At 55.3% G+C, this 20928-nt stretch overlaps 1 protein-coding gene across 1 annotated transcript; it reads right to left on the bottom strand.

The window, feature by feature from the left end:
* Positions 1–2881: 2881 nt before the first annotated feature.
* Positions 2882–16747, bottom strand: ITM2C (integral membrane protein 2C). Its single transcript, XM_004262606.3, has 6 exons — positions 16414–16747; positions 8531–8671; positions 6373–6561; positions 5573–5683; positions 4854–5004; positions 2882–4111 (listed from the first exon to the last, which is right to left on the bottom strand). The coding sequence occupies exons 1-6, from the start codon at positions 16537–16539 to the stop codon at positions 4020–4022; spliced, it is 810 nt and encodes a 269-aa protein (XP_004262654.1). The 5' UTR covers positions 16540–16747; the 3' UTR covers positions 2882–4019.
* Between the last annotated feature and the right edge of the window lie 4181 nt (positions 16748–20928).

Here is a 20928-nt window from a genome sequence, read left to right as displayed (position 1 = left end):
TTTTTTTAATATTTATTTATTTGGTTGCGCTGGGTCTTAACTGCGGCAGGCAGGCTCCTTTAGTTGCGACTCAAGGGCTCTTTAGGTGCAGCACGTGGGCTCCTAAGTTGTGGCATGCATGTGGGACCCAATTCCCTGGCCAGGGACTGAACCTGGGCCCCCTGCATTGGGAGCACGGAGCCTTAACCACTGTGCCACCGGGGAAGTCCCCAATCTGGTAGAATTTTTGTGAGTTGGCCATTTGCGTACTATGTGGCCCAAAGATTCCTTTTCTAGGGAATACAGGTGCATATTAATAGAGAAACCCTCGCAGAGGTGACCAGAAGCCTTGTAGAAGAAGTGTTCATTAACGCATTGTTGTAATAATAGTAAAAAGTCAGAAAGAACCCAAATATTCATTGTTAGAATAGGCAATTAAATTATATATTCACATAGTGCATTGATACATAGCAGTACAAATGAATTAAATACTGTTACAGGTGTCACCATGGCTGAACCTTAGAAACACAAGGTTGAGGGGAGGAAAACAAATCAGGGAATAATCCATGTATTTTATCACTACTTTTATATTATTCAAATCCAAGCAAAACTACATTAAGAGCTTCATAGATATGTGGCGATAAAGACTTTTAAAGCAAAGCAGAGAAACTCAGGATAGGAGTTACCTGGATTCGTTCATTAATATACAAAGATTGGCTTAATAGATGGAAAATTGGTATATTTTCATGATCGTCTTTGGATCTAAAAATAGATGTATCTTTAATGTCCCTCATAGGATATAGAAGTGGGGTGGGGGGGGGAAGTAGAGGCTGGGATGATGTGGGAGCCTCTGAACATGGGAGCCAACGGTTCGTGTCACCCCTGAGCATGAATGCTTCTCCCCATATTGGGAGGTGGTCTACTTCTCCTCCACTTAAATCAGGGCTACTTTGGTGACTTGCTTTGACCAATAATGCACTAAAGTAATATTCTGGATCTTCAGATTCCAGGCTTTGAAAGGACTGGCAGCGTACCCTTCCCCTCACCTGGAACTCAGTTGCCAAGCTGTAAGGAAGGCCAGGGTATTGATTGGCACTCATTTGTAGCCATACCCTGGACAGCAGGGGCCATCTTGGATGGCCCAGCCCAGCGAAGCCTCCAGCGGAGCGCAAAGCACGAGGCAGCCCCTAGCCCACCAGGGCTAACGTCAGTCCGTGTGGAACTCAGCCATCCTGCAGAATTAAGTTCTGGGGTGGTTTGTTCTGCAGAAGCAAGGGGAGAGGGACACGCGAAGAATTCAGTGATACTGGCAGTCTTGTTTCGTGGGTTGGCTGTGGGGTCACCGTACTTCATAACTTACATGCTGGTGATTTAGATAGAGTATTCTGTACGTATTAAGTGCTTCACAATATAAAATATGAAAAAACCCCCAACTTATCAGATTGTATCTCCCTAGTTTTGATTTGTATTTTCTATGCAACTGTGATTAAACATCTGTTCACGTTTAAGCAACGATCTGTTTGTATTTCCCTGTGAACTGCCTGCTCCTATTCGTTGCCCCTTTATCTATTGGGTTGTTCATTTTTTCATATCGATTTATAAGAACTTAGCATATTAAGGAAAATAGCCCTTTTATGTCCTGTGTTTCTAAAATATCTCCCCCAGTTTGCCACTTATAAAACTTTTGACTTTGTGGTATGTTCTGTTGCACAAAAATTTTAATTTTTTATTAGTCCCAGTTATTATTACTGGTAGGTATCATGCTTAAAAAGACTACCCTCCTTCAAGATGATCTTTTAAATCATCTCAAGTACTTTTAAGATTTCATTTCATACTTAAAACCTTTGAATTAATTTTGTTACAGGGAAGCAGGACCCAGGTTAATTTTTTTGTCAAAATGACTAGCCAGTTGTTCCAATAAAGAACCCACACGTACCCCACTAACCTGAATTTCCTTGTACTTAAGTTAACTTCTGGGCCCTCCACTGTGTCTCATTGATCTTTGCTACACCAAAGTCTTTAATTCTACTAGGTTTTGTATTTGGAGACTGTTCTCCACCCCCCCCACCCCGCTTTTCAGGATTTACCTGGCTATCCCCCATGTTTACTTTTCTCAAATAACTGAATGTGTCAGTTAAAGAATAAGCCCTGTTGGCATTTTAATTGTGACTGCGTTGCATTTAGATTGGGAAATGTAACAGAACCCAACATCTCTGCAAGATTGCATTTGCATCTGAGGACAAGGCGTGTCTGCACTCATTTGAATCTTTTACGTCCTTCGCAGGATTACCTAGTCTGTGAGCCAAGGGTGTAGACACCCATCCTTGCCCCCAGGGCAGGACCCAGGTCGCACCTCTGGGGTCCACTCAGCAAAGGCTCCAGGCAGCTCCCACACCCTTCTCTGCAGCATGCGACCCTATGACTCATGTCAAATCCTACCTCAGATCCACCGAGATGGTTACTAATCGCCCAGAAAGTGTGGCGACACCGTCCCTGTGCTTAAGGACAAGCAATAATGATGTCATCTTCCGTGTAGAACTGAACCGGTGGTTTAGAGGCACTTAAAAGCAGCCAGGCCTTGGGCAAGTTGCATGATCTGCGGTCCCTTTCCTCCTCCCTTGCCTGTAAACTGAATCTACCTGGCGGGGAGTGACAGAACGAAGGGGACACCTACGTTCCATGGCTGAACCTCGGAGCAGGCCCACCTCTTCAGGGGCCAGATGCCAAGCCCTGTGAGTGAGCGTCTCCTTCCTGCCGCTCCCACCACGCCCACCTGCCCCCCCCCCGCCCCCAGGGACACCTGCCCAGCCTACGGGTTGGAGGGCACCCGTCACCAAGCCGACACCCCGCCCCGCGCCCCCCACCCGCCTTTCCCAAGCCGGAATCACAAGTCAAAGATGTGTATTGTTCGACAGACACTTCTGAAAAGAGATCTAATTGAGAAAATATACAAGGCATTTAAGAGTCTCATCTCCAGCGAGCACCGAAGTCTGACTGGAGGCGTCGGAGCCCTCCTCTTCAGGGCTCAGGGCTGAGAAGGTTAGCACATCGAATCATCAGTAAAAACATGCAAAAGTGAGAAGGAAACGGAAAATAACGCTGTGTTCCCCCAAAGCAGAAGGGGATGGAATTTCAGAGCAAGGAGGCAGGGTGTACAAGTATCAGGTGGCTCTCCCTCCCTTCCCCCGGTTTTCCTCTCAAACGCCCCCGAGCAGAAGAAAGCAGGGAGCCCCGCCCACTCGGCAGGACCCACAGTGCATCCCTGCTCCTTGCTCAGCCCGCGGGGCTGCCCGTAGACAGGAAGACATCTCCCCACTTCTGCCCTGTTCCTTCTCTGGCTGTGGCTGCGGGGGACCCCGCTTGTGCTCCTGGGGGGCCAGGGCCCCCAGCCCTGGCTCCTTCCTTCTTTGGTTCCACCCGGAGATTGTGCTTGACGGATTCATCCCACCCCCCCAAACTCCAAGCTCCCACTGGTGGGCTGAAGGCACTGACAGGAGTCCTGGGGAGACCCTCAGGACAGCCACCTTCCCCTGTGCTCTGGGCGGGTCCACCCCTGGGTACATTCCCTCCAGCCTCAGCTCAGGCCCGGGACAGGGGTGGAAGTGTGCTGTGCACGGAAAGAAGCCTCTCATACCTTTCTCAGCTGTGCAGACGTTCCTGAACCCCACTCCACCCCCTGCCCCCAGCCCGCCCCTCGCCAGAGCCCCAGCATGCCTGGCCGTTCCCTCCAGTCCTCCCCCTTGGGCTGCCAGTGCAGCTGTGGGCCAGGCCCCCGGGGACCTGACCTCAAGATGGTGGTCACAGAAACCATCTTGGGGTGCCCCCTCCATCCCCCAGACTCAGGAGGTCAGCAGAGGGTGAGGCCTTGAGAGGTCACAGCTCTGGTACAGGGAGGCGGGCAGGGCTGGAGAGAAACGGGAAGACACGTCACATCTATGGAAAGGCGTCCAAAGTACAAGCTAAGCAAGGGGAAAGGCCAGAACGGCCAGAAGAGAAAATGGAAGAGGGAAGGGGCGGGGCCTGGAGGGAGGGGCGGGGCTTCACGCCACCCCGCAGATGAGCGTCTCGACCACGAAGGTGTTCTCGAAGTGGCGGATGGCGTTGCAGTTCTTGGCCCCTCGCTTGTTGATCCCTGGGAGAGAACAGAGAAATCCCAGTGAGGCCTGTGTCCTGGCCTAGAACTGTCTGGGCCACAAAGGCCACCAGCCTCAGAGCCTGAGCAGGGCCTCAGGACCCGGGCCGGGGAGAAGGAGGCCCAGGAAATGAAACCCAGATTCACGCAGAGACAGCGCGGTACATCGGCATGAGCTCAAAAGCTGGAGTCAGACCTCCCAGCTCACCACCTTCTTGCTGTGAGACCTCAGAGGTGCTTCTTAACCTCTCTGTACATTTCCTCATCTTTAAAAGGGGCGGCAAGAATAATGATGACAAGGATGAGGATGATGGTAACTTACACTCTCTTAGGAGGACATAAAGAGTGTAAAGCAGGGGGCTTCCCTGGTGGCGCAGTGGTTGAGAGTCCGCCTGCCGATGCAGGGGACGCGGGTTTGTGCCCCGGTCCGGGAAAATTCCACATGCCGTGGAGCGGCTGGGCCCGTGAGCCATGGCCGCTGAGCCTGTGCGTCCGGAGCCTGTGCTCCGCAGCGGGAGAGGCCACAGCAGTGAGAGGCCCGCGTACCCGCAAAAAAAAAAAAAAAAAAAAAAGAGTGTGAAGCAGTGCCTGGCACGTAGTACGTGCTCATTAGTTGTTATTACTGCTGCTACAATCTGAGCTCTGACAGCTGGTCTCCAGCTACGCTGCCAGGCACTGCCAGAGGGTGGCCATGGTTTGGAGCTCAGGGCAGGGGCCAAGGTGGGTGGAGTCTGCCACTCACGCCTCCGGGTGGCCCTGCGCCGCAGCCGGTAGGTGTCCTTCCCGCTGCACAGGTGGTAGATGAAGGAGCCCAGGGCCTCCTTATCACTGACATGCTCCGTGACCACCATCTCCTCCTGGATGATGTACGTCTGTGGGAGGTAGGTACCCCTCTGCAAAGGGAGTGGCCACAGCACTGGGTCAGTACCAGGGCTCGCCGCTCTCGGTCCCCGACTGCCCATTGCGCTCGCCTCCCTCCTTCTGCTAGCTTGAGCCGAGCCCCCCCAGCGCCTGCAGTGCCCATCCAACACGCCCACCCCCTCATCCACAGGCCGCATGGCTCGCCTTTCTGACGTGCCTAGGCACTTTCTGCACCTGCACCTGCACTGCCGTGAGTCACGTGTGTGCGAGTCTGGTCTCCCACCCTAGGGAGAGCACTCCTCGGGGGCAGGGCCCCCATCACCTCCCTGCACTGCTGACATGGGGCGATGTGGCGCATGGCCTTGAACACTAAGGAAGCTGGTCTTGGGGTTCTTCCCAAGTGAGGGAGGCAGAAGTGGGAGGCTGGTTGGGGGCAGAAAGGAGAGGTGTTGACTCTGAATGTGGGAGAAGGGAGCTGGAGGTGGGGGCACCAACCTGGGGTGCTGGGTCCAGCTGACAGCAACGCCCAGGCCCCCCATCCTTCCCTTGTCTCATGGAGGGAGGACAAGGGAGAGAAGATGCTGCCGGGGCCCTGCTCACCTTCACATTCATGAGGAGCTCCCAGAAGTTGCGAGGGGGCAGCACGATGGTGGTGTTGAGCTCAATGACATAGCACTTGTCCAGGGAGATGTCGTGATAGGCAGTGAGACCCTGAACAGGAAGAGGGGGCCGCGTCAGTCTCCGCAGGTGAGGGACTGGCCCCGGAGAGCTGTATGAGGCACGAACCCCACCGCACCCATGACGCACCCAGATTCCTCAGCACCGGGGCGGGGACACCTTCTCCCGCTCCTCTCCCAGCCTGTGTTTGTGGAAGGTTCCACTCACTAGATTAAAACACTATTAAATGCTTCGGTTGTGACAAGGATTCTTCTTGGGGGTATACAGCCGAGGTTTGAATTTCAGGGCAACGTCCCCCCTGTGCATCTCACCAAAGCTGGGAGGTCCCGCCACCCCTGTGGACAGCCTGGACCCTCAGTGAGAGATGCCCCTCCCAACCCCAGGTGCTGCATCTTGATAAGATGTCAACACGGAAACAGCTCAGTAAAAAGGAACACTGGCCTCGCCTGTTCCAGCCAGCGTCCGCAGCTGGCAGGTGGCCAAGGAGAAAATCAACCGTGACTAGTTCACATTCAGTGATAACCGCATGACATATATGATAAAAGCGGCCTCTTTAAATCCCTGATTGACCTAAACCGTAGATATCTACTCCATGGTTTATATTACACGGTATGTACTCCAAGTCTGTACAAGGGGCGTGGGCATCCTCCTTTCACACCTGTTCCTCCTCGTGGCGCCCCCCTCGCCGCACCCCCCCGCCCCGGGTCCCTGGCCGGCCTCACCCGCTGGAAGTCGTGGATGATGTCTGCAGGGTCACCGCCCCCAAACTGGGGCACCGGCACGTTGATGCGCTCGTAGTTCTCCTCGAGGTAGATCTTTACGTCCTCCTCCAGCTCCATGCGGGTGCGGGCCTGCGAGGTCAGGGAGTCCTCGTAGAGGACGCCGCAGTGGAAGAAGTTGTCTCGGGCCAGCTGAGCAAGGAGGGGGGCGGGGGGAGAGAGGGAGGGAGAGAGTCTGGTCACACAGCGCCCTCCATGAGACCACTGCTGCCTGCCCAACCACTCCCGGCTCTGAAGGCCTGGGGAGGCAGGGAGGATGGGTCTGTGACACCCACTTCACAGATGGAGAAACAAAGAAACATGGGGAGTCAGGGAGGGTGAGCCGGGTCTGCCAGTTCCTAGGAGGACGACCTCTTTGGGCCTCAGTTTCCCCATCTGTAAAACAAGGTGACCTCTCAGGCCCCTCTGGCCTCCGAGTCCATGAGTCTATGGCTGTGAAATGGGGCAGACCAGCGGGGAGACAGACACCTGAGAAAGAGCCTGGGGTCGGAGGGGTGTCCTCAGGGGCAAACAGGGGGACTCTGGGTTGGACAGGCTGGGCCCTGCAGGGTGCCACCCTCCGCCACCACCAGGGAGTGCTCGCCCGCCCTTCTTGCCCCCTTTGCGAGGCCCTGCAGACCTTGGAGGGAGGAGGTAGGAGCTGAGAGGCAGCCGTTATCAGATTCTGGTGGCACCGTGTCCAACCTCAAGCAAGGACCCACCACCTTCCCTGGATCCTGTGCTTCCCGAGAAACCTACACAAACATGGTGTCTCCTATATGAGGGGCACGCCTAATCACTCCATCAGTAACGGAAGGGAGGCAGCCTGGCGTGACCGAGGCTACGTGACTGACCGCTGGACCGCGGGCCCTCCTACTTCTCCAGGGCCTCCTTCAGGTCCGGCCCACGATGGGCAGACACCCCTTCGTCTGTTTTAGTGTAAGCTGTCCCGGGAGGATGAATCATCACACAGGAATCATACTGTCCCAGGGTGTAGACCCAGAGGCTGCTCTGAGGTTCTCCTACTCCCTGGGAATTGGGGTGGGGTGAGGAACCCCAAGAGGGCATGAGGGGGGGCTGGGATCAGAGGGGAGGTCCAGGGCAGGGCCACAGCCGCAACAGGAAAAGGCCCCAGAAAGTGACAACCAGGAACAGGTGGGGAAGCAGGCCGTGGACGGAGGGGAGCTGAGGTGTCAAGGGTAAGGTCACATGGACTGCAAACTCTTTAGTCATTTCCACCGTAGAAAAACTGGATGACAACAAAGTCAAAGTCCAATGCTTGAGGGTGGGAAGAGGTCACCTGGGTCATAAATGACTGGCAATTCCCAACCTTTTTGTCACCGAGATTCCCCATTCGTTATGTTTATGGTTATTCTATTAAGCAACCTTTCATTTAACTACCTTCAGTTCTGAGAGCTTGGTGGCCCTGCCTCCCTCCCCAGGCCTGGGCTGATCGCAAGGTTGCTGTGAGCACGACCAGTTCTTTGGCCCAGCTTCGTGCCCAGATTGGTTGTGTGAGCAGATAACCAGGGTGTGATCATAGGTGGAGATGACTGTCTATAAGCCACCCTCCACCCTTCATGGTTTATAGCCCAAATGTCCACGCGTGGAATGTAAGTCCTTAGAGCAAGATCCATGGGCACAGGGGCCGGGCTCTGAAGGGATCGCAGAGTTCCAATGTCTGCTGCACCCGAGTTTCTGGTGCTAATGCCCTGGGGTGACGCTGTGGGAAGGGGCTGCGGGCCTCACAGCCCAGATTCCAATCCCGGCTCCCCCATCGCCGACTGTGCTCCTGGGAGAGCTCCCTGTCAGCCTCAGATGCAACCAAAGCGATAGGTAAGGACACGCCTCCGGAGCCCATGCCAGTCAGAGGACGGGGACCCGGTCCTGTCTCCCGGACCAAGACCGGAGAGGAGAAGGAGGCAGGTCTTCTGGGCTTGCCCGGGCACCCCTCCCACCTAGGGGGCGTGTCCAGGGCTTCCTGCTGTCCCCTCCTCTCCGCCGTTCACAGGGCCTGATCCTGCCGGCCCACACCCACGGCAAACGCTCGCCCTGCCCTGCCCTGCCCTCTCTAAAACGCCACTCTTTCTCCAAGGCCCCGCCTCCCTCCGCCCCACCTCACCTGAGCCAGGAAGAAGTATCTATAGATGTAGACAGAGGCGAACACCAGGCCCATGAGCAGCACGACCATGCCCATCGACAGGTAGCACAGGCCGCCCACAGAGCTCCCCTTCTTGTAGCGGTGGTAGGGGGGCCGCTCCTCCTGTGGACAGCAGTGCAGGGTCAGCCCCGTGGTGGCCCCGCACCCCTGGGAATCCCTGCCACCCCCTTCCGGAAGTGAGACCTCACTCTGCTGGCTGGGAAGGAGCTTGGAGCAAAGGGAGGGGAGGACGACGCTCAGGACACACAGAGCATCGTCTCTGGAAGGAAAGGAAAGCGTTACCAGGACTCCCCAGCTGTTCCCATCTAAAGAGAAATGGAGCCCCACCTTGGACCCACGGGGACTAAGCAAGCGTGTTTTGAGTCACCCACGCCATTAGTCCCCTTCATTATACCAGTTGTGACCACAGTAGGTTCTTTCAAATGTAGGGGGCGGGGGAAGCACAGATATGGCCTTGGTGACTGAGCCAGGCCTAGGAACCTGTAGGAACTGGAGTGACTGGGCAGGCAGGGAGCCGCTGCCCTGGGCAGTGGGGACCAAGGAAGGCTTCGGAGGTAGGAAGTGACAAGATCCACCTGAAAGCTGGAGTGCCCAGAGGGACCGGGATGGGGACAGCGGGGGTGGGGAATCTGCTGGGCTCTTCCAAGGAAGCTGCGGCAGGAAACGGTCACTGACCAGTGGGGACAGGGCTCTGGGAGGCCTGCAGGGTCTGGGCGCGGGAGCTCGCGCCCTCCGGCCACCCCGGGCAGAGGCCAGCCTGCCGGGGCGGCGATGGCATCACACGGGCGCTGGTGTCGAGCAGGGTGAAGTCTGGCGGCTTCCGGAAGCCTCTGCCGGGAGGGGAACGTGGCTGCCGGCGGGCAGGCCAGGGCAGGAGGTTCCTCCAGGCTCAGGTTCGGGACAGTAGCTGCAGGACTGCCAAGAAGCAGCAAGCCAAGCGGACCCAACTCCAGGCCACACACGTCTGGGCCAGTGGCCGGGGGCGTGTGTAAGGCTCAGCAGCCCTGCGTTCCCTGGGGCGCTGGATGGAGAATCTCGTGACTTGGGCTCTTCCCAGCTGTGTGAGCTCGGCCATCGCGCGTCTTTGTGCCCTTCCTCACTGGCACCCCTGCCCTAACCCGGGCCTCCTTCACCCTGGAGATGTTGCAAGAGCCCCAGGCCCGGCTCTGCCTCTGGGATCCATCATTCAATCCCTCCTCCACGGTGTCTGGATGCAGCCGGGTGAGGGTAGAGGCCAGTGCCCCTGCCAACCTCAAGGAGCTGTGGCAGAGGTGGGGGGGCAGGAGGGGAGCCTGGGCCTTCTCACGCCGGCCCCGCCGCTAACCGTCTGCTTAGCGCTCTGTGCCCGCTTCCACTCTTCCCTCATCCTGCTTAGCGGGAGGTCGGCAGTGGGGACATGATGCAGGTCCAAGTTAGCCAAGACAGGCCTTTATTTTCAGGGCACACAGGGGGCCCAGCCTGGTAGGGGTGGGGTGCAGGGCCTGCTGTGCTTGGGGCACAGGGGGCTGTGGGACCTGGGCCTCAGGGAGTAGAGGGGCATCCCATCAGAGTGGGTGATGCCTCCCGCTTGCAGCGCTCCCCTCTCCCCACACCCTTTCCTCAGGAAAAGGGTAGAAAATGCCTGAAAGACACACCCCCCCATCACGAGGCACATGTATCACCAGGCCAGTGGCCCCCAGCCTCCAGCACCATGGGATGGAGACACAGGATGGAGAGGTGACCCGGCCCATCCCATACCCCCTCACAGGCTGGGCCATCTGCAGGCCTGGGGCCTCTCCCCACCCTGGCCCTGCTGCAGGGGTGCTGCGATCGAAACCAGAGAAGCACCTGGTGAGACCACCCCCCTGGCTGGCACCTCCTCGGCACGCTGGGGCTCCCTGGAGGCAATAACCAAGGTCACTAGCACACTTGGGTGGCCACTGCTCACAGGGCCTCCAAGGACAGCTGCCAGTGGGAGGGGCTGGGGGACTGCAAGCATTTTGACTTTCCAACGGGCTCCCAGGATCAGCCCAGGATGGGGCGACCCGATGACCAAGCTCTGCCAGTGTCTCGCAGGAACAAGCCACCCAGGGGCTCCAGCCATCCTCAGTGGCGCCTAAGGAAAGGTGGGTGACGCTGAAGAAAGGCGCCACACCCACTGGGAATCCTGCCCTGGAGGCACAACATTTGTATTTAGCGAGACCAGTGCGGCTGCAGGGACCCAGAGGCCCCCAGCAGGGGCTGCGATATCCCAGCCTCCTGACCCTCCCACCCTCTGCAGGTCCTCTGTGAAATGTGAACAGACAGGGTTCTGTTGGGATTAAAGGAGACAGAGACCCTGAAAGCCCTTTGTAAAGGATAAAGTGGTAGATAAAAATAGCAGATCTTTATCAGCTAAAGCTCTCCTCCTTTTTTTTTAGGGCCACCACGAGCCAGCTATCGAAGCTGCACAGTGGCCATGCTTTGCTCCTGCAAACCAGAGAAGCAAAAGCAAGCTTATGAGAACCGCTTTTAAAAAAACCAGAAAACAAAAAAAAGTCAATGGGCTGCAAAGCAAGAGCCCGAGGGCCAGCTCCACAATTGAGGTTCACAGACGAGGGGAGGCCTGCCAGTTTTATAGCTTCCTTTCTGCTCCCGGCTGGGTCAGGTGTTTCTATGTGCCTGGGGGAGGGGCCGGGCAGGGGGGCCAGGCTGCCCCAGGTGGGGAGGCGGTCAGGGAGGACGGAGAGTGGGGAGCGGCTCCAGAGGAAAATGAGGCAAGTGGCTGAGGACAGCCTCCAGCCAGGACCCCTGGATCCCACCCTGTGTCCTCACACGTCTCTGTGGGTGTGCCTGTGAAGGCTGGGGATCCTCCCCTTTCCTAGAGCTGTGGACAACGGCTTCCTATCCTGCTCCTACAGACCCCCTAGGGCACACACATGGCTCACGCCCTGCACCCCTCCCTACCTGACACGCAGAGGCCAAACCGCCAGAAGCATCATGGCTGAGCAGGAGGGATGGAAGGGAAAGCAGGACCAGAGGCTGCTGGTGTCCCGGCTTCGAGACAGAGGCACTGGGACTGGGACGTAAAGCCCCAGGTGGGCGGGAGGCCCCTGAATCCTGCCCTCGCTGGCAGTGCTTGAAAGGTCAGCCCCGAGCTGCAGCCCTCAGAGGCCTCTGGGGAGCCTGTAAGCAGCCTGGGCTGGAACCTGGGGCCTCACCCTTAGGATCCGGGCTGCGCAGCTCACCCAGAATGACAGGAATGACGGCCGAGGGGCCTGCTTCCCGAAGCCCCCAGCTGCTTCACCTGTCATGCTGGAGCCCCAGGAGGAGGCCCCCCCTCCACGGAGCAGTTACCCACAGCCACGCATCTGGGGGCTTCCAGAAAGTAGAAAAATACTGCTTCCATGGCAACAGGGCTTCCTGAGCCACAGGCCTCGCCATGCACTCGTGTGGGGCACGCGGGCCACATGTCCAGGGACCCGAAAGGCGCCCAGGCCTAGGCCTGCCTGTTTCACGGAGCCTGCAGTGGAGCTCCTTAAATGATTAGGCAAAGCCAGGGCCAGAAGAGCCAGGGGGAACCCAGCCAACTTAAGCATTAACTCAGAAGGCCCGCAGGGCTCATGGACAGAGCTCCCCAGCTACCTTCCCTCGGTAAGGATGTCGAAATGAACCGCAAGCAGAGTAACTACAGTTGCAGGCTGCTTGGAGGCGGCTAGCAGGGGAGCCAGAAATGCAGCCACAGCAGGCCCGGGCAGACGGCTGGGGGCGGGTCTCGCCTCACCTCCCCAGCACCAGTCCCCCCTCCTCAGCATCTTTCTTTCCCAGGCTGCAGACCACAAAGGCAAGGGCACCAGTGAGAGAGAAAGAGAGAGACAGACAGACAGAAGCCTAGCAGGGGTGGGGGGACTGGGCCTCTGCCCACGGAGCACGCAGAGCTGTGCTCAGACGTACAGACGTCAGCTGGGTAAATGCTGATAAGGCATCGTGAATTTGCCATCAGGGAAACCCATTCCTGCCCTGTGACCCACCGGTGCCCACGGTGCAGGCCGTGTGAGGAGGAAGGGCATGGACCCTGAGGACACTCTCGACAGCCCTCTGCACTGCTCTGCCTGGCTGGGCCAGGCAGATTCCCTCTTCTGTTCTGTACCTGACAGTCAAGGTGAGACCCCAGAGAACAAAGGCTGGGGGGACGAGAAGCAGAGCTGCGGCTGGAAGGGCTCTCCTGGGGGAGACAGAGCGCAGAGACACTGCAGGGGCTGCAGTTCCCTGCTCTTACCATAAACATTTTTTTTTATGGTAAGAGAAACTCATCCTCTGTGGCAATCTGCTGACAGCCTTGAAACATGCAAGGATGGGCCGCGGGGAGAACAGAGAAGAGAGGGAAATGAGAGAGAAAGCAGAAAAGCCACTGCGGCACAAGTCCAAACGCCACAGCCCCTCAGGGAAGGCCCAGGGCAGGCGGGCAAACGGCAGGACTGCCCATTCACCAAGGTCCTCTTGGCCCAGGCCGCAGGGCTGGCAGGGATGGGGCACTGGGGCAGGAGGACGCCAAGCCCTGCGATCCACCCTCCTGGCCGGCAGGGGACCCTCCCCCAACCGCTCCAGGAGACTCAGCTCCCTCCTGCCCAGGACCTGAGGCCAGGAGGAGGAAAGTGAAATCTGATCCCCAGGTATGCGGGCCGGGGTGGGGGGGGGGTGACACAGGGGCCATTAATCAAAAGCAAAAGCCAGGGAGAAAATTCCAGCTCTGAGATGACTGTACTGAACACGGTTCCCTCCCCTTGCAGGCCCCCAGCCCGGACTGTTCGAGTCTCTACATGCCCACACCTGGGTGTGTGTGTGTGTGTGTGTGTGTGTGTGTGTGTGTGTGTGTGTGTGTGTGTGTGTGTGTGTGTGTGTGTGTGTGTGTGTGTGTGTGTGTGTGTGTGTGTGTGTGTGTGTGTGTGTTCGCGTGCACACACATGGGGGAGCAAAGACACAGGCAGATCGTAGGGAGAGGGGAACTGGGCTGAGAGGCCCAGGGCAGGCCAGTGGGCCTCCAAAGGGGAAGAATCCAGCCAGAGCGTACTAAGAGGCGGTGCTCCCCGTCCAGCCCACCTTCCAGGCTGGCTTGCTGTCAGCTGCCCATCAGCGCAGGCCCCTCATCATCTGGGAGGCAAGCACCACATGGGGGGGGCAGCTGGAGGCGCAGCTGGACCCTCACACCCATCCCTTCCTGGCCACCGAGGCAGTTCCTTCCAGCGGCACATGTGAGGACAAAATCCTCCTTGTTTCAGTTTTTACTCAGAAGCAGGGGGAGGCCCAATGTGAGAGTGTGCCTGCGGCCCTACCCTGGCCCCTGGGGCCTGCACACAGGTTGAAATTTTATTAGGACAGCCAGAGGGTGGCTCACTGGTGAAAGGCACTCGTGAACTCATCTGTTCATCGAGTGGTCCTTCCAGGGCTTTAAATCTTATTTTCGAGTCCAGTTCAGTAACCAAAGAGGGTTCCAGGGTCACCCCGAGCCGAAACAGACCTTCTGATACGCTTTCCTCCGGCAGGCCCGTCAGCGCGGGACAAACCCAAACGTCCTGTCTTGATGAAGCAGCTCCTGGGGCTCCCAGTCCGCTCGCCCCAGGCCGATGCGGTCCTGAGCTGCTGTGAATGCTGGGCGTCTGCTGAGCTCACTGGGCGAGGGAGGAGGCAAGAATGGGGGGCTTGCTCTACGTTGGGCACTGGATGTGGGGGAAACGTACCCACTGGCCAGGCGAGGCCACAGGAGGCTCACAGAAGTGCACTCTCTCCCCAAGGCTCCGATTCCACTAGGCGACTGGCAGAGCCAACATGCGACACCCCAAAGCCTCCCCTGATCCCCTGAGGGCCAGTGAGCTGTGAAAGTTTACTAATAAGCAGATCTGTCCTAAAGGGGCTGGGATCTTCATCTTCCTCCAGGGGCCCCATCGCTCCCCCTTGCCAATTAAGCCAGGAGACCCTACCCAACTAACAAGGGCTGGGGGCGAGGCACACTCGGCAGGCTCGAAGCCATTGAAAACAGCACAGGGAAGACGTTGATATTTCCATTTCACGATGGATGAGGGGGAAGAGAGGACGCTTGACTTTGGAGCCAGAAGCTGGATGTCAGTTACCGCCAAGGCGACACTGGCATCTACCATCCCGCCTGACACCCGTCAGCAGGCTGCTGCTGGAGGATGTGGCACTCCTGTGAGATTCGGCAGACCTTCCGATGGGTTTGAAATCCATCCTTCCACTGTCTGGCTGGTCCTCCCTCCTGCCCGAATCCTATAGCTTTTGGAGGCAGGGTCCAGTTTTCCAGGCCTCAGCTGGGTGCCTGGCCCTGGGAGTAGCAGCTGGGAGAAGACAGGAGTGGGTGTGCTGCCTTGGGCCCCCAGCCCTGCACCCTCCAGGGGCTAAGTGGAAGGGAGGAAGGAGGTTTAAAGGGCCCCCTGCAAACTTTTAAAGCTGCAGGCCATGCCTTCAAATATGAAGTGTCCCCACCCCCAACTAAGCATCAGAAGATGGAGCTGCTCTGGTGGCGGCTGCAGAGCACCCCACCCCCTGGAAACCCAGCCCCGGGGGTCACTGATGCTGCAGCGACCACACCAGGGCAGGGCAGCGTGCCAAGGCTCTTCCTGGAATTCCTCACTTAGGTGTCTTTGCTCTGGCTATAACACCCACCTCTGAGGACCCTCTCCTGTGTCCTCTCTTCCAGGGCACAGGTAATCCTGAAGCACCCACCCTCCCATACCCCCCCCCCAGCAAGGTTTAGTTTGAGCCATCAACTTGGGGAGGGGCTTTGGCGCTGAGGAAGACTTCCCATGGGGGGGGAACGGGAGCTTGGTGCGCCCCAAGAACGCCAGGAGCGACGGCCGCGTGGAAGCAGCGTAGACACCTCTGCCGAGACACTATAGAGCCAGGCTGGACCAGCTCTCTCCCCCTCCCCTCCTTGCCCGCCACGCGTCCTGCCCCCTCCGGGCCCTCCCCCGGTCGGACTCCACGCAGCTCAGACAGTTTTCCACGGCGGAAATGCCTCCTCTCCCCCAGGCCGGAGGGAAAGGGGAGGAGGGGAGGCCGCTGGAGGGGGCGGGGTGCACCGAGGCCCGCCTCCACAAAGCGCAGCCTGGGTGCTAGAGGGCACCAAGGCACCGCGGAGTGGAGGGGGTAGCCCAGTGCGCGAGGGAGCCGGGAGAGGAAGGAAGAGGGCAGGAAGGCCCAGGCGGCAGGGGGGGCGGTGGGATCAGGGCACCCAGCCTCGTAACCCCGAATCTCGAACCCCGGACGTGCGGCCAGGCGGATTCTGGTTTATCTCCATTTCATGTATCATCGCTTTCTGGTCCACCAATTCAGGTGCAGACCAACAGCACATCCCTTGGCCCCAGCAGTCCCCCGTTTGGGACGCAATCAATAGTCCCGCCCCCTTCGTTGGCACCAGAGCCCCTCTCCCCATTCCCCACCAATCACAACCCACCGCCCTACTTTGGGGAAACAATGTCCAACCCTCCTCCCATCCCCCACCTGGGGACTCGACCCGCGGCCCCTCCTCCATGATTGGAACCAGACACACATACCCCCACCGACATTCCTCGAACCTCTCCGGACCAGCTCCCTCCCCTATTCTGGGGCCAGGCGCCTAGGGCTCGGACCACTTTTGGAAGAGACCTTGAGCGCTTCCTCACCTGGGACCATCGACTCGGAGCCCCTCCCATTCTTCAGACTTATGCTTTCGGCTGCCGCAGAGGGCCAGGACCCAAGGCCCCTCCCCATTCTGGGATGGATGACCCATTCCGGAATCCCACCCCCGCTCCGCTCGAGACTCCGGGGTCCCGATGCGCCTCGGGTCGTCGCCGGGGCCGGCAAGGCGCGCTTCGACCCCCCGTCCCTCTCACCCGAGACGGCGTCAGCAGGATCTCAGCGGCTGGGGCGGGCGCCGGGGCCGAGGCCGAGGCCGAAGCCTTGTCGGCCTTGTCGCCCTTGATACCGGCCACCGCGGGCTGGAAGCTGATCTTCACCATGGCTGCGCCGGGCCGCGCGTCCGCCCTGCAGCCTCCGGCCGTGCAGCTACTCTCTGTGCAGCCTCTATCTGTACCACAGCCGCTCAGTTCTCCGCAGGCACCGGAAGTTTGGATCGCGTTGGGTCCTTTTCTCTAACCCCACCCCCAGCCCGCCCCGCCCCCGCCACCCCCAAGGGAGGGCCTTGGCGCCCCGCGCGCCTGCGCCCCCCTCCCGCTAGCTGAGCTCGCAGTGACCGCTGCCGGGCGCGCTGCTCCGACCTGGGGAAGTCTAAGGTTCCCTTAACCACTCACTCACTCACTCCATCCATCCATCGCATCTATCCATCCATCCATCCAATCAGGCATGGACTCAGTCCCCATCGCTGCTTTATCCCTTCCAGCTGCCTCTCCAAGACCAGCATCTCCAGAACATACAGTCTTTGTTAAAACCGTGTTTGCCAGGCAAATGCATCTTCTAGACAAGCTCCCCGTGCCCTCTATCCCACTTCATACCCTTCTCTTTGGAAATGCTGGAGCCCCCACTGAACCTGCCCACACCGCTCCCTCCTCCCACTTCCTTTTCCGACGTGTCCTGGGCCCTGGCAGGAGGCTTCAGGGCCAGGTGCCCAATTGCTTGCCTTTATCCTGCATCCTGCATCCATCTACACCACCTTCATTCTCCATCATCCTTTTTCCTTCACCCTTAATTCCTGCAGAACCTTCCTGGGGGTGCATGCGGAGGACACTGGAAGCAGAGAAATGAGGGCAGCCCCTGCTCTTTCACTCTCTTGTGTAACCTGTGGCCTCAGTTGCTGAGTGAAGGGTCCTGTTGGCCATTTCTCACCCACCCAGGAGGATTACGGCAAGTGTGATGGGAAGATCCGCAGGGCAGGGTGTCTGGAGGCTCAGTCCTCATCTCACCTGGGATGCCTTTGGGCTGCTCCACTGCACCCTCACCTGTGACGTGTGCCTCTCCCCATCAACCCAGTTGAGGAGCCAGGATTGGCCCCAGTAGGAAGGTCTCCTGGAATCAACCCCTGCAACAGTTCATTTTAAAACTAAAACCCCAGATGTGAACTTTTACATGTGTTTTACCTCTTTCCCCAAATTGAGTAGTTGAGTGCCGTTCTTAAAAAACATCTGGTTCATTACAATTTAAAGCACTGGTTATTTAAGACGTAACGATGGTAATTAAGCCCTAGAAGGTCAGTGGAGAGGCTTACTGGAAATGCACGGGTCTCAGACAAATGTATCCCCACGACCCTCCGAGTTCTATCAGCTCCCCAGAACTTATTCATCTTATAAATGAAAGTTTGTACCCTTTGACCAACCTCTCCTTATTTCCTCCACCCCCCAGCCTGTGGTAAACACCATGCTGTCTCTGGTTCTATGAGTCAGACTGTTTAAGGTTCTACATACAAATGAGTTCACACGTAGTATTTGTCTTTCTCTGTCTGGTTTATTTGACTTGGCATAACATCCTCCAGGTTCATCCATGTTGTCACAAATGGCAGGATTTTCTTCAGTTTTACAGCTAAATAGTATTTATTTTACGTATACACACAGTCATCCATCAATGGACCCTTAGGTTGCTTCCATGTCTTGGCTATTGTGAATAATGCTGCGATGAACATGGGAGTGCAGATATCTTTTCAAGATACTGATTTTATTTCCTTTGGCTAGATCCCCAGTAGCGGAATTGCCAGATCATATGGTAGTTCTATTTTTAATTTTTTGAGGCACCTTCATACTGTTTTCCATAATGGCTATACCTGCTAAGTATATCAAAGAGAGCGTTCTGCTGAAAACTATCAGTAGAAAGAGACAAATCTCTGGAAAATCTAATTAATAAATAAGAGAGAAAATATTAATACATTTCTATATCCTATAGAAAGAAGATGTAACTATAGACAAGGTGGATATTACAAATTATAATGTATTTTATATACAATCATATCTAATATATATATTCTGAAGTGATGATTTTATGGAGAAGTATAAGTGGCCAAACGGACTCAAGAAGTAGAAGGGGACTTCCCTGGTGGCGCAGTGGTCAAGAATCCGCCTGCCAGTGCAGGAGACACGGGTTTGAGCCCTGGTCCGGGAAGATTCCACATGCCGTGGAGCAACTAAGCCTGTGAGCCACAACTACTAAGCCTGCACTCTAGAGCCTGCATACCACAACTACTGAGCCCTCGTGCCACAACTACTGAGCCCGCACCCCTAGAGCGGGTGCTCCACAACAAGAGAAGCCACTGCCATGAGAAGCCCGTGCACCACAACGAAGAGTAGACCCTGCTCACCGCAACTAGAGAAAGCCCGCGCACAGGAACAAAGACCCAACGCAGCCAAAAATTAAAAAAAAAAAAAAAAGTAGAAGATCACAATGCCCTATAATAAAGGAAGCTACTGGAAGAAGTTCTCAAGCAATTATCTCAAAAAATGGTTCTGAGCAGCCAGACCACTTAACTGGATAATTCTTTCCAACTAAAGCAATAGTTAATTCTACTGATGCTTTGATTAGTTTCAGGTACAGTTTATGTCTTCTGATACAAAAATCTGACAAATAAAAGAGAAAAACATAAGTTTAGTTATGAATAGAGATACAAAAATTCAGCAGTACCTCACAAGAACAGTGAAATGGCATATAGGACTTCTCCTAAGAATAAAGACACAGATTTCATGTTTGGAAACCTATTTGGGGAGAAATTGCTTAGTAAAATAATGCTTAAAAGTAATAGTTATTCAAACTTGAAAAGCAGAGAAAAGCATAAAGAAACAAAACAACTATTATGACAAAACCCACAATAACCACTGTTAGTGTTCTGTTATTTTTTCTCCAATATTTCTTACTCTCTGTGTGTGAGTATGTTTGTGCTGTGTTTTTTTTTTACAAAACTGGAACCACATTTTGTGTGTATGCCTGTGTGTGTGTGTGTGTGTGTGTGTGTGTGTGTGTGTGTGTTCTCAACTGAGGGCAATTTTGACCCTCAGGGAACACTTAGCAATGTTTGGTGACATTTTCAGTTGTCACAGTGGGGGAGGAGGAGGGGGCAGGGTAGGTGCTACCAGCCTCTAGTGGGCAGAGAAGCAAGAGATACAGCTGAGCATCCTTTAATGCACAAGACAAAAAATTATCCAGTGTAAAATGTCAGTAGTGCCAAGGTCGAGAAACCCTGATTAATATCCTTTTTTCTTTTAAAAATAATTTCAGCGTTTTCTCACGTGGTAGGCAGAATACCCACACACCCCCGCTCCCCAGATCCTAATTTCTGGACCCTGTGAATTTGCTACCTTGCATGGTGAAAGGAACTTTGCAGATGTAATTAAGGTTATGAACCTTAAAATAGGGAGATTATCGTGGATTATCTGTGCAAGCCCAGTCTAATCACACAAGCCCTTAAAAAGCAGAGAACTTTCTCCGGTTAGAGTGAGAAAGATGTGGCAGAAGGAGGATGGAGAGAGATTTGAACTATGAGAAGGGCTGGATGCGGCGTTGCTGGTTTGAAGATGATGTGGGCTGGGGGGAGGTGTTGTCAGGGAAACAGGTGCCCTTAAAGCCAGGAGAGAGGCTCCCAGCTGAGAGCAAGAAAACGGAGACCTCATCCTACACCCACACAGAACTGAGTTCTGCCAACAACCTGAGTGAGCCTGGGAGAACATCCCCCTCCAGAGCCTCCAGATAAGGAGCCCAAGCTGACTGGAACCTTGCTTTTGACCTTGTGAGGCTAAGCACAGAGGAAACAGCAGAGCCCACCTGTACTGTTGACCTGCAGAACTCTGAGTTGAGGAAGCTGCGTTGCACTAAATTTATGATAATATGTTACAGCAGCAATATAAAACAAATACATCTGGCATGATTAAAAATTGTCTCATATTCATGAACCTCTTTGTGTGTAAATCTTTGTCTCATCTCATAGACTTTTTTTTCAAACATTGCCGTGGTCCTCTCCAGAATTTTTTTTTTCAGTTTATCATCAGCCATATTTGTGGGAAGTGGCTATACTACCTTTGGTGAAGTCATTTAAAATGTGTCCTTTAATTTGATTAGTAAAAACATATACCTCAACATTATAATTTTTTAAATTGAAGTATAGTTGATTTACAATATTGTGTTAGTTTCAGGTGTACAGCATAGTGCTTCAGTTATTTTTTCTGATTATATTCCATTATAGGTTACTACAAGATATTGAATATATTTTCCTGTGCTATACAGTAAATCCTTGTTGCTTATCTATTTTATGTACAGTAGTTTTTAATCTGTTAATCCTATACTCCTAATTTGCCCCCCGCCACCACTTTGGTAACCATAAGTTTGTTTTCTACATCTGTGAGTCTGTTTCTGTTTTGCATATAGATTCATTTGTATTATTTTTTAGATTCCACATATAAGTGATATATAGCATTTGT

The sequence above is a fragment of the Orcinus orca genome, chromosome 7 (genome assembly GCF_937001465.1).
Source record: "Orcinus orca chromosome 7, mOrcOrc1.1, whole genome shotgun sequence".
In the NCBI taxonomy this organism is placed as follows: domain Eukaryota; kingdom Metazoa; phylum Chordata; class Mammalia; order Artiodactyla; family Delphinidae; genus Orcinus; species Orcinus orca.
Note: the sequence above shows the minus strand (reverse complement) of the source record. Positions and strands in the feature narration are given on the sequence as shown.

Coding starts and splice junctions, on each gene's coding strand:
- ITM2C (XM_004262606.3), bottom strand. CDS start 16,539: ATGGTGAAGATCAGCTTCCAGCCCGCGGTGGCCGGTATCAAGGGCGAC. Junction 5,684..6,372: donor TCATCCACGACTTCCAGCGG/GTGAGGCCGGCC, acceptor CTTCCTGTTCAG/GGTCTCACTGCCTATCACGA. Junction 4,112..4,853: donor GCGCAGGGCCACCCGGAGGC/GTGAGTGGCAGA, acceptor GTTCTCTCCCAG/GGATCAACAAGCGAGGGGCC.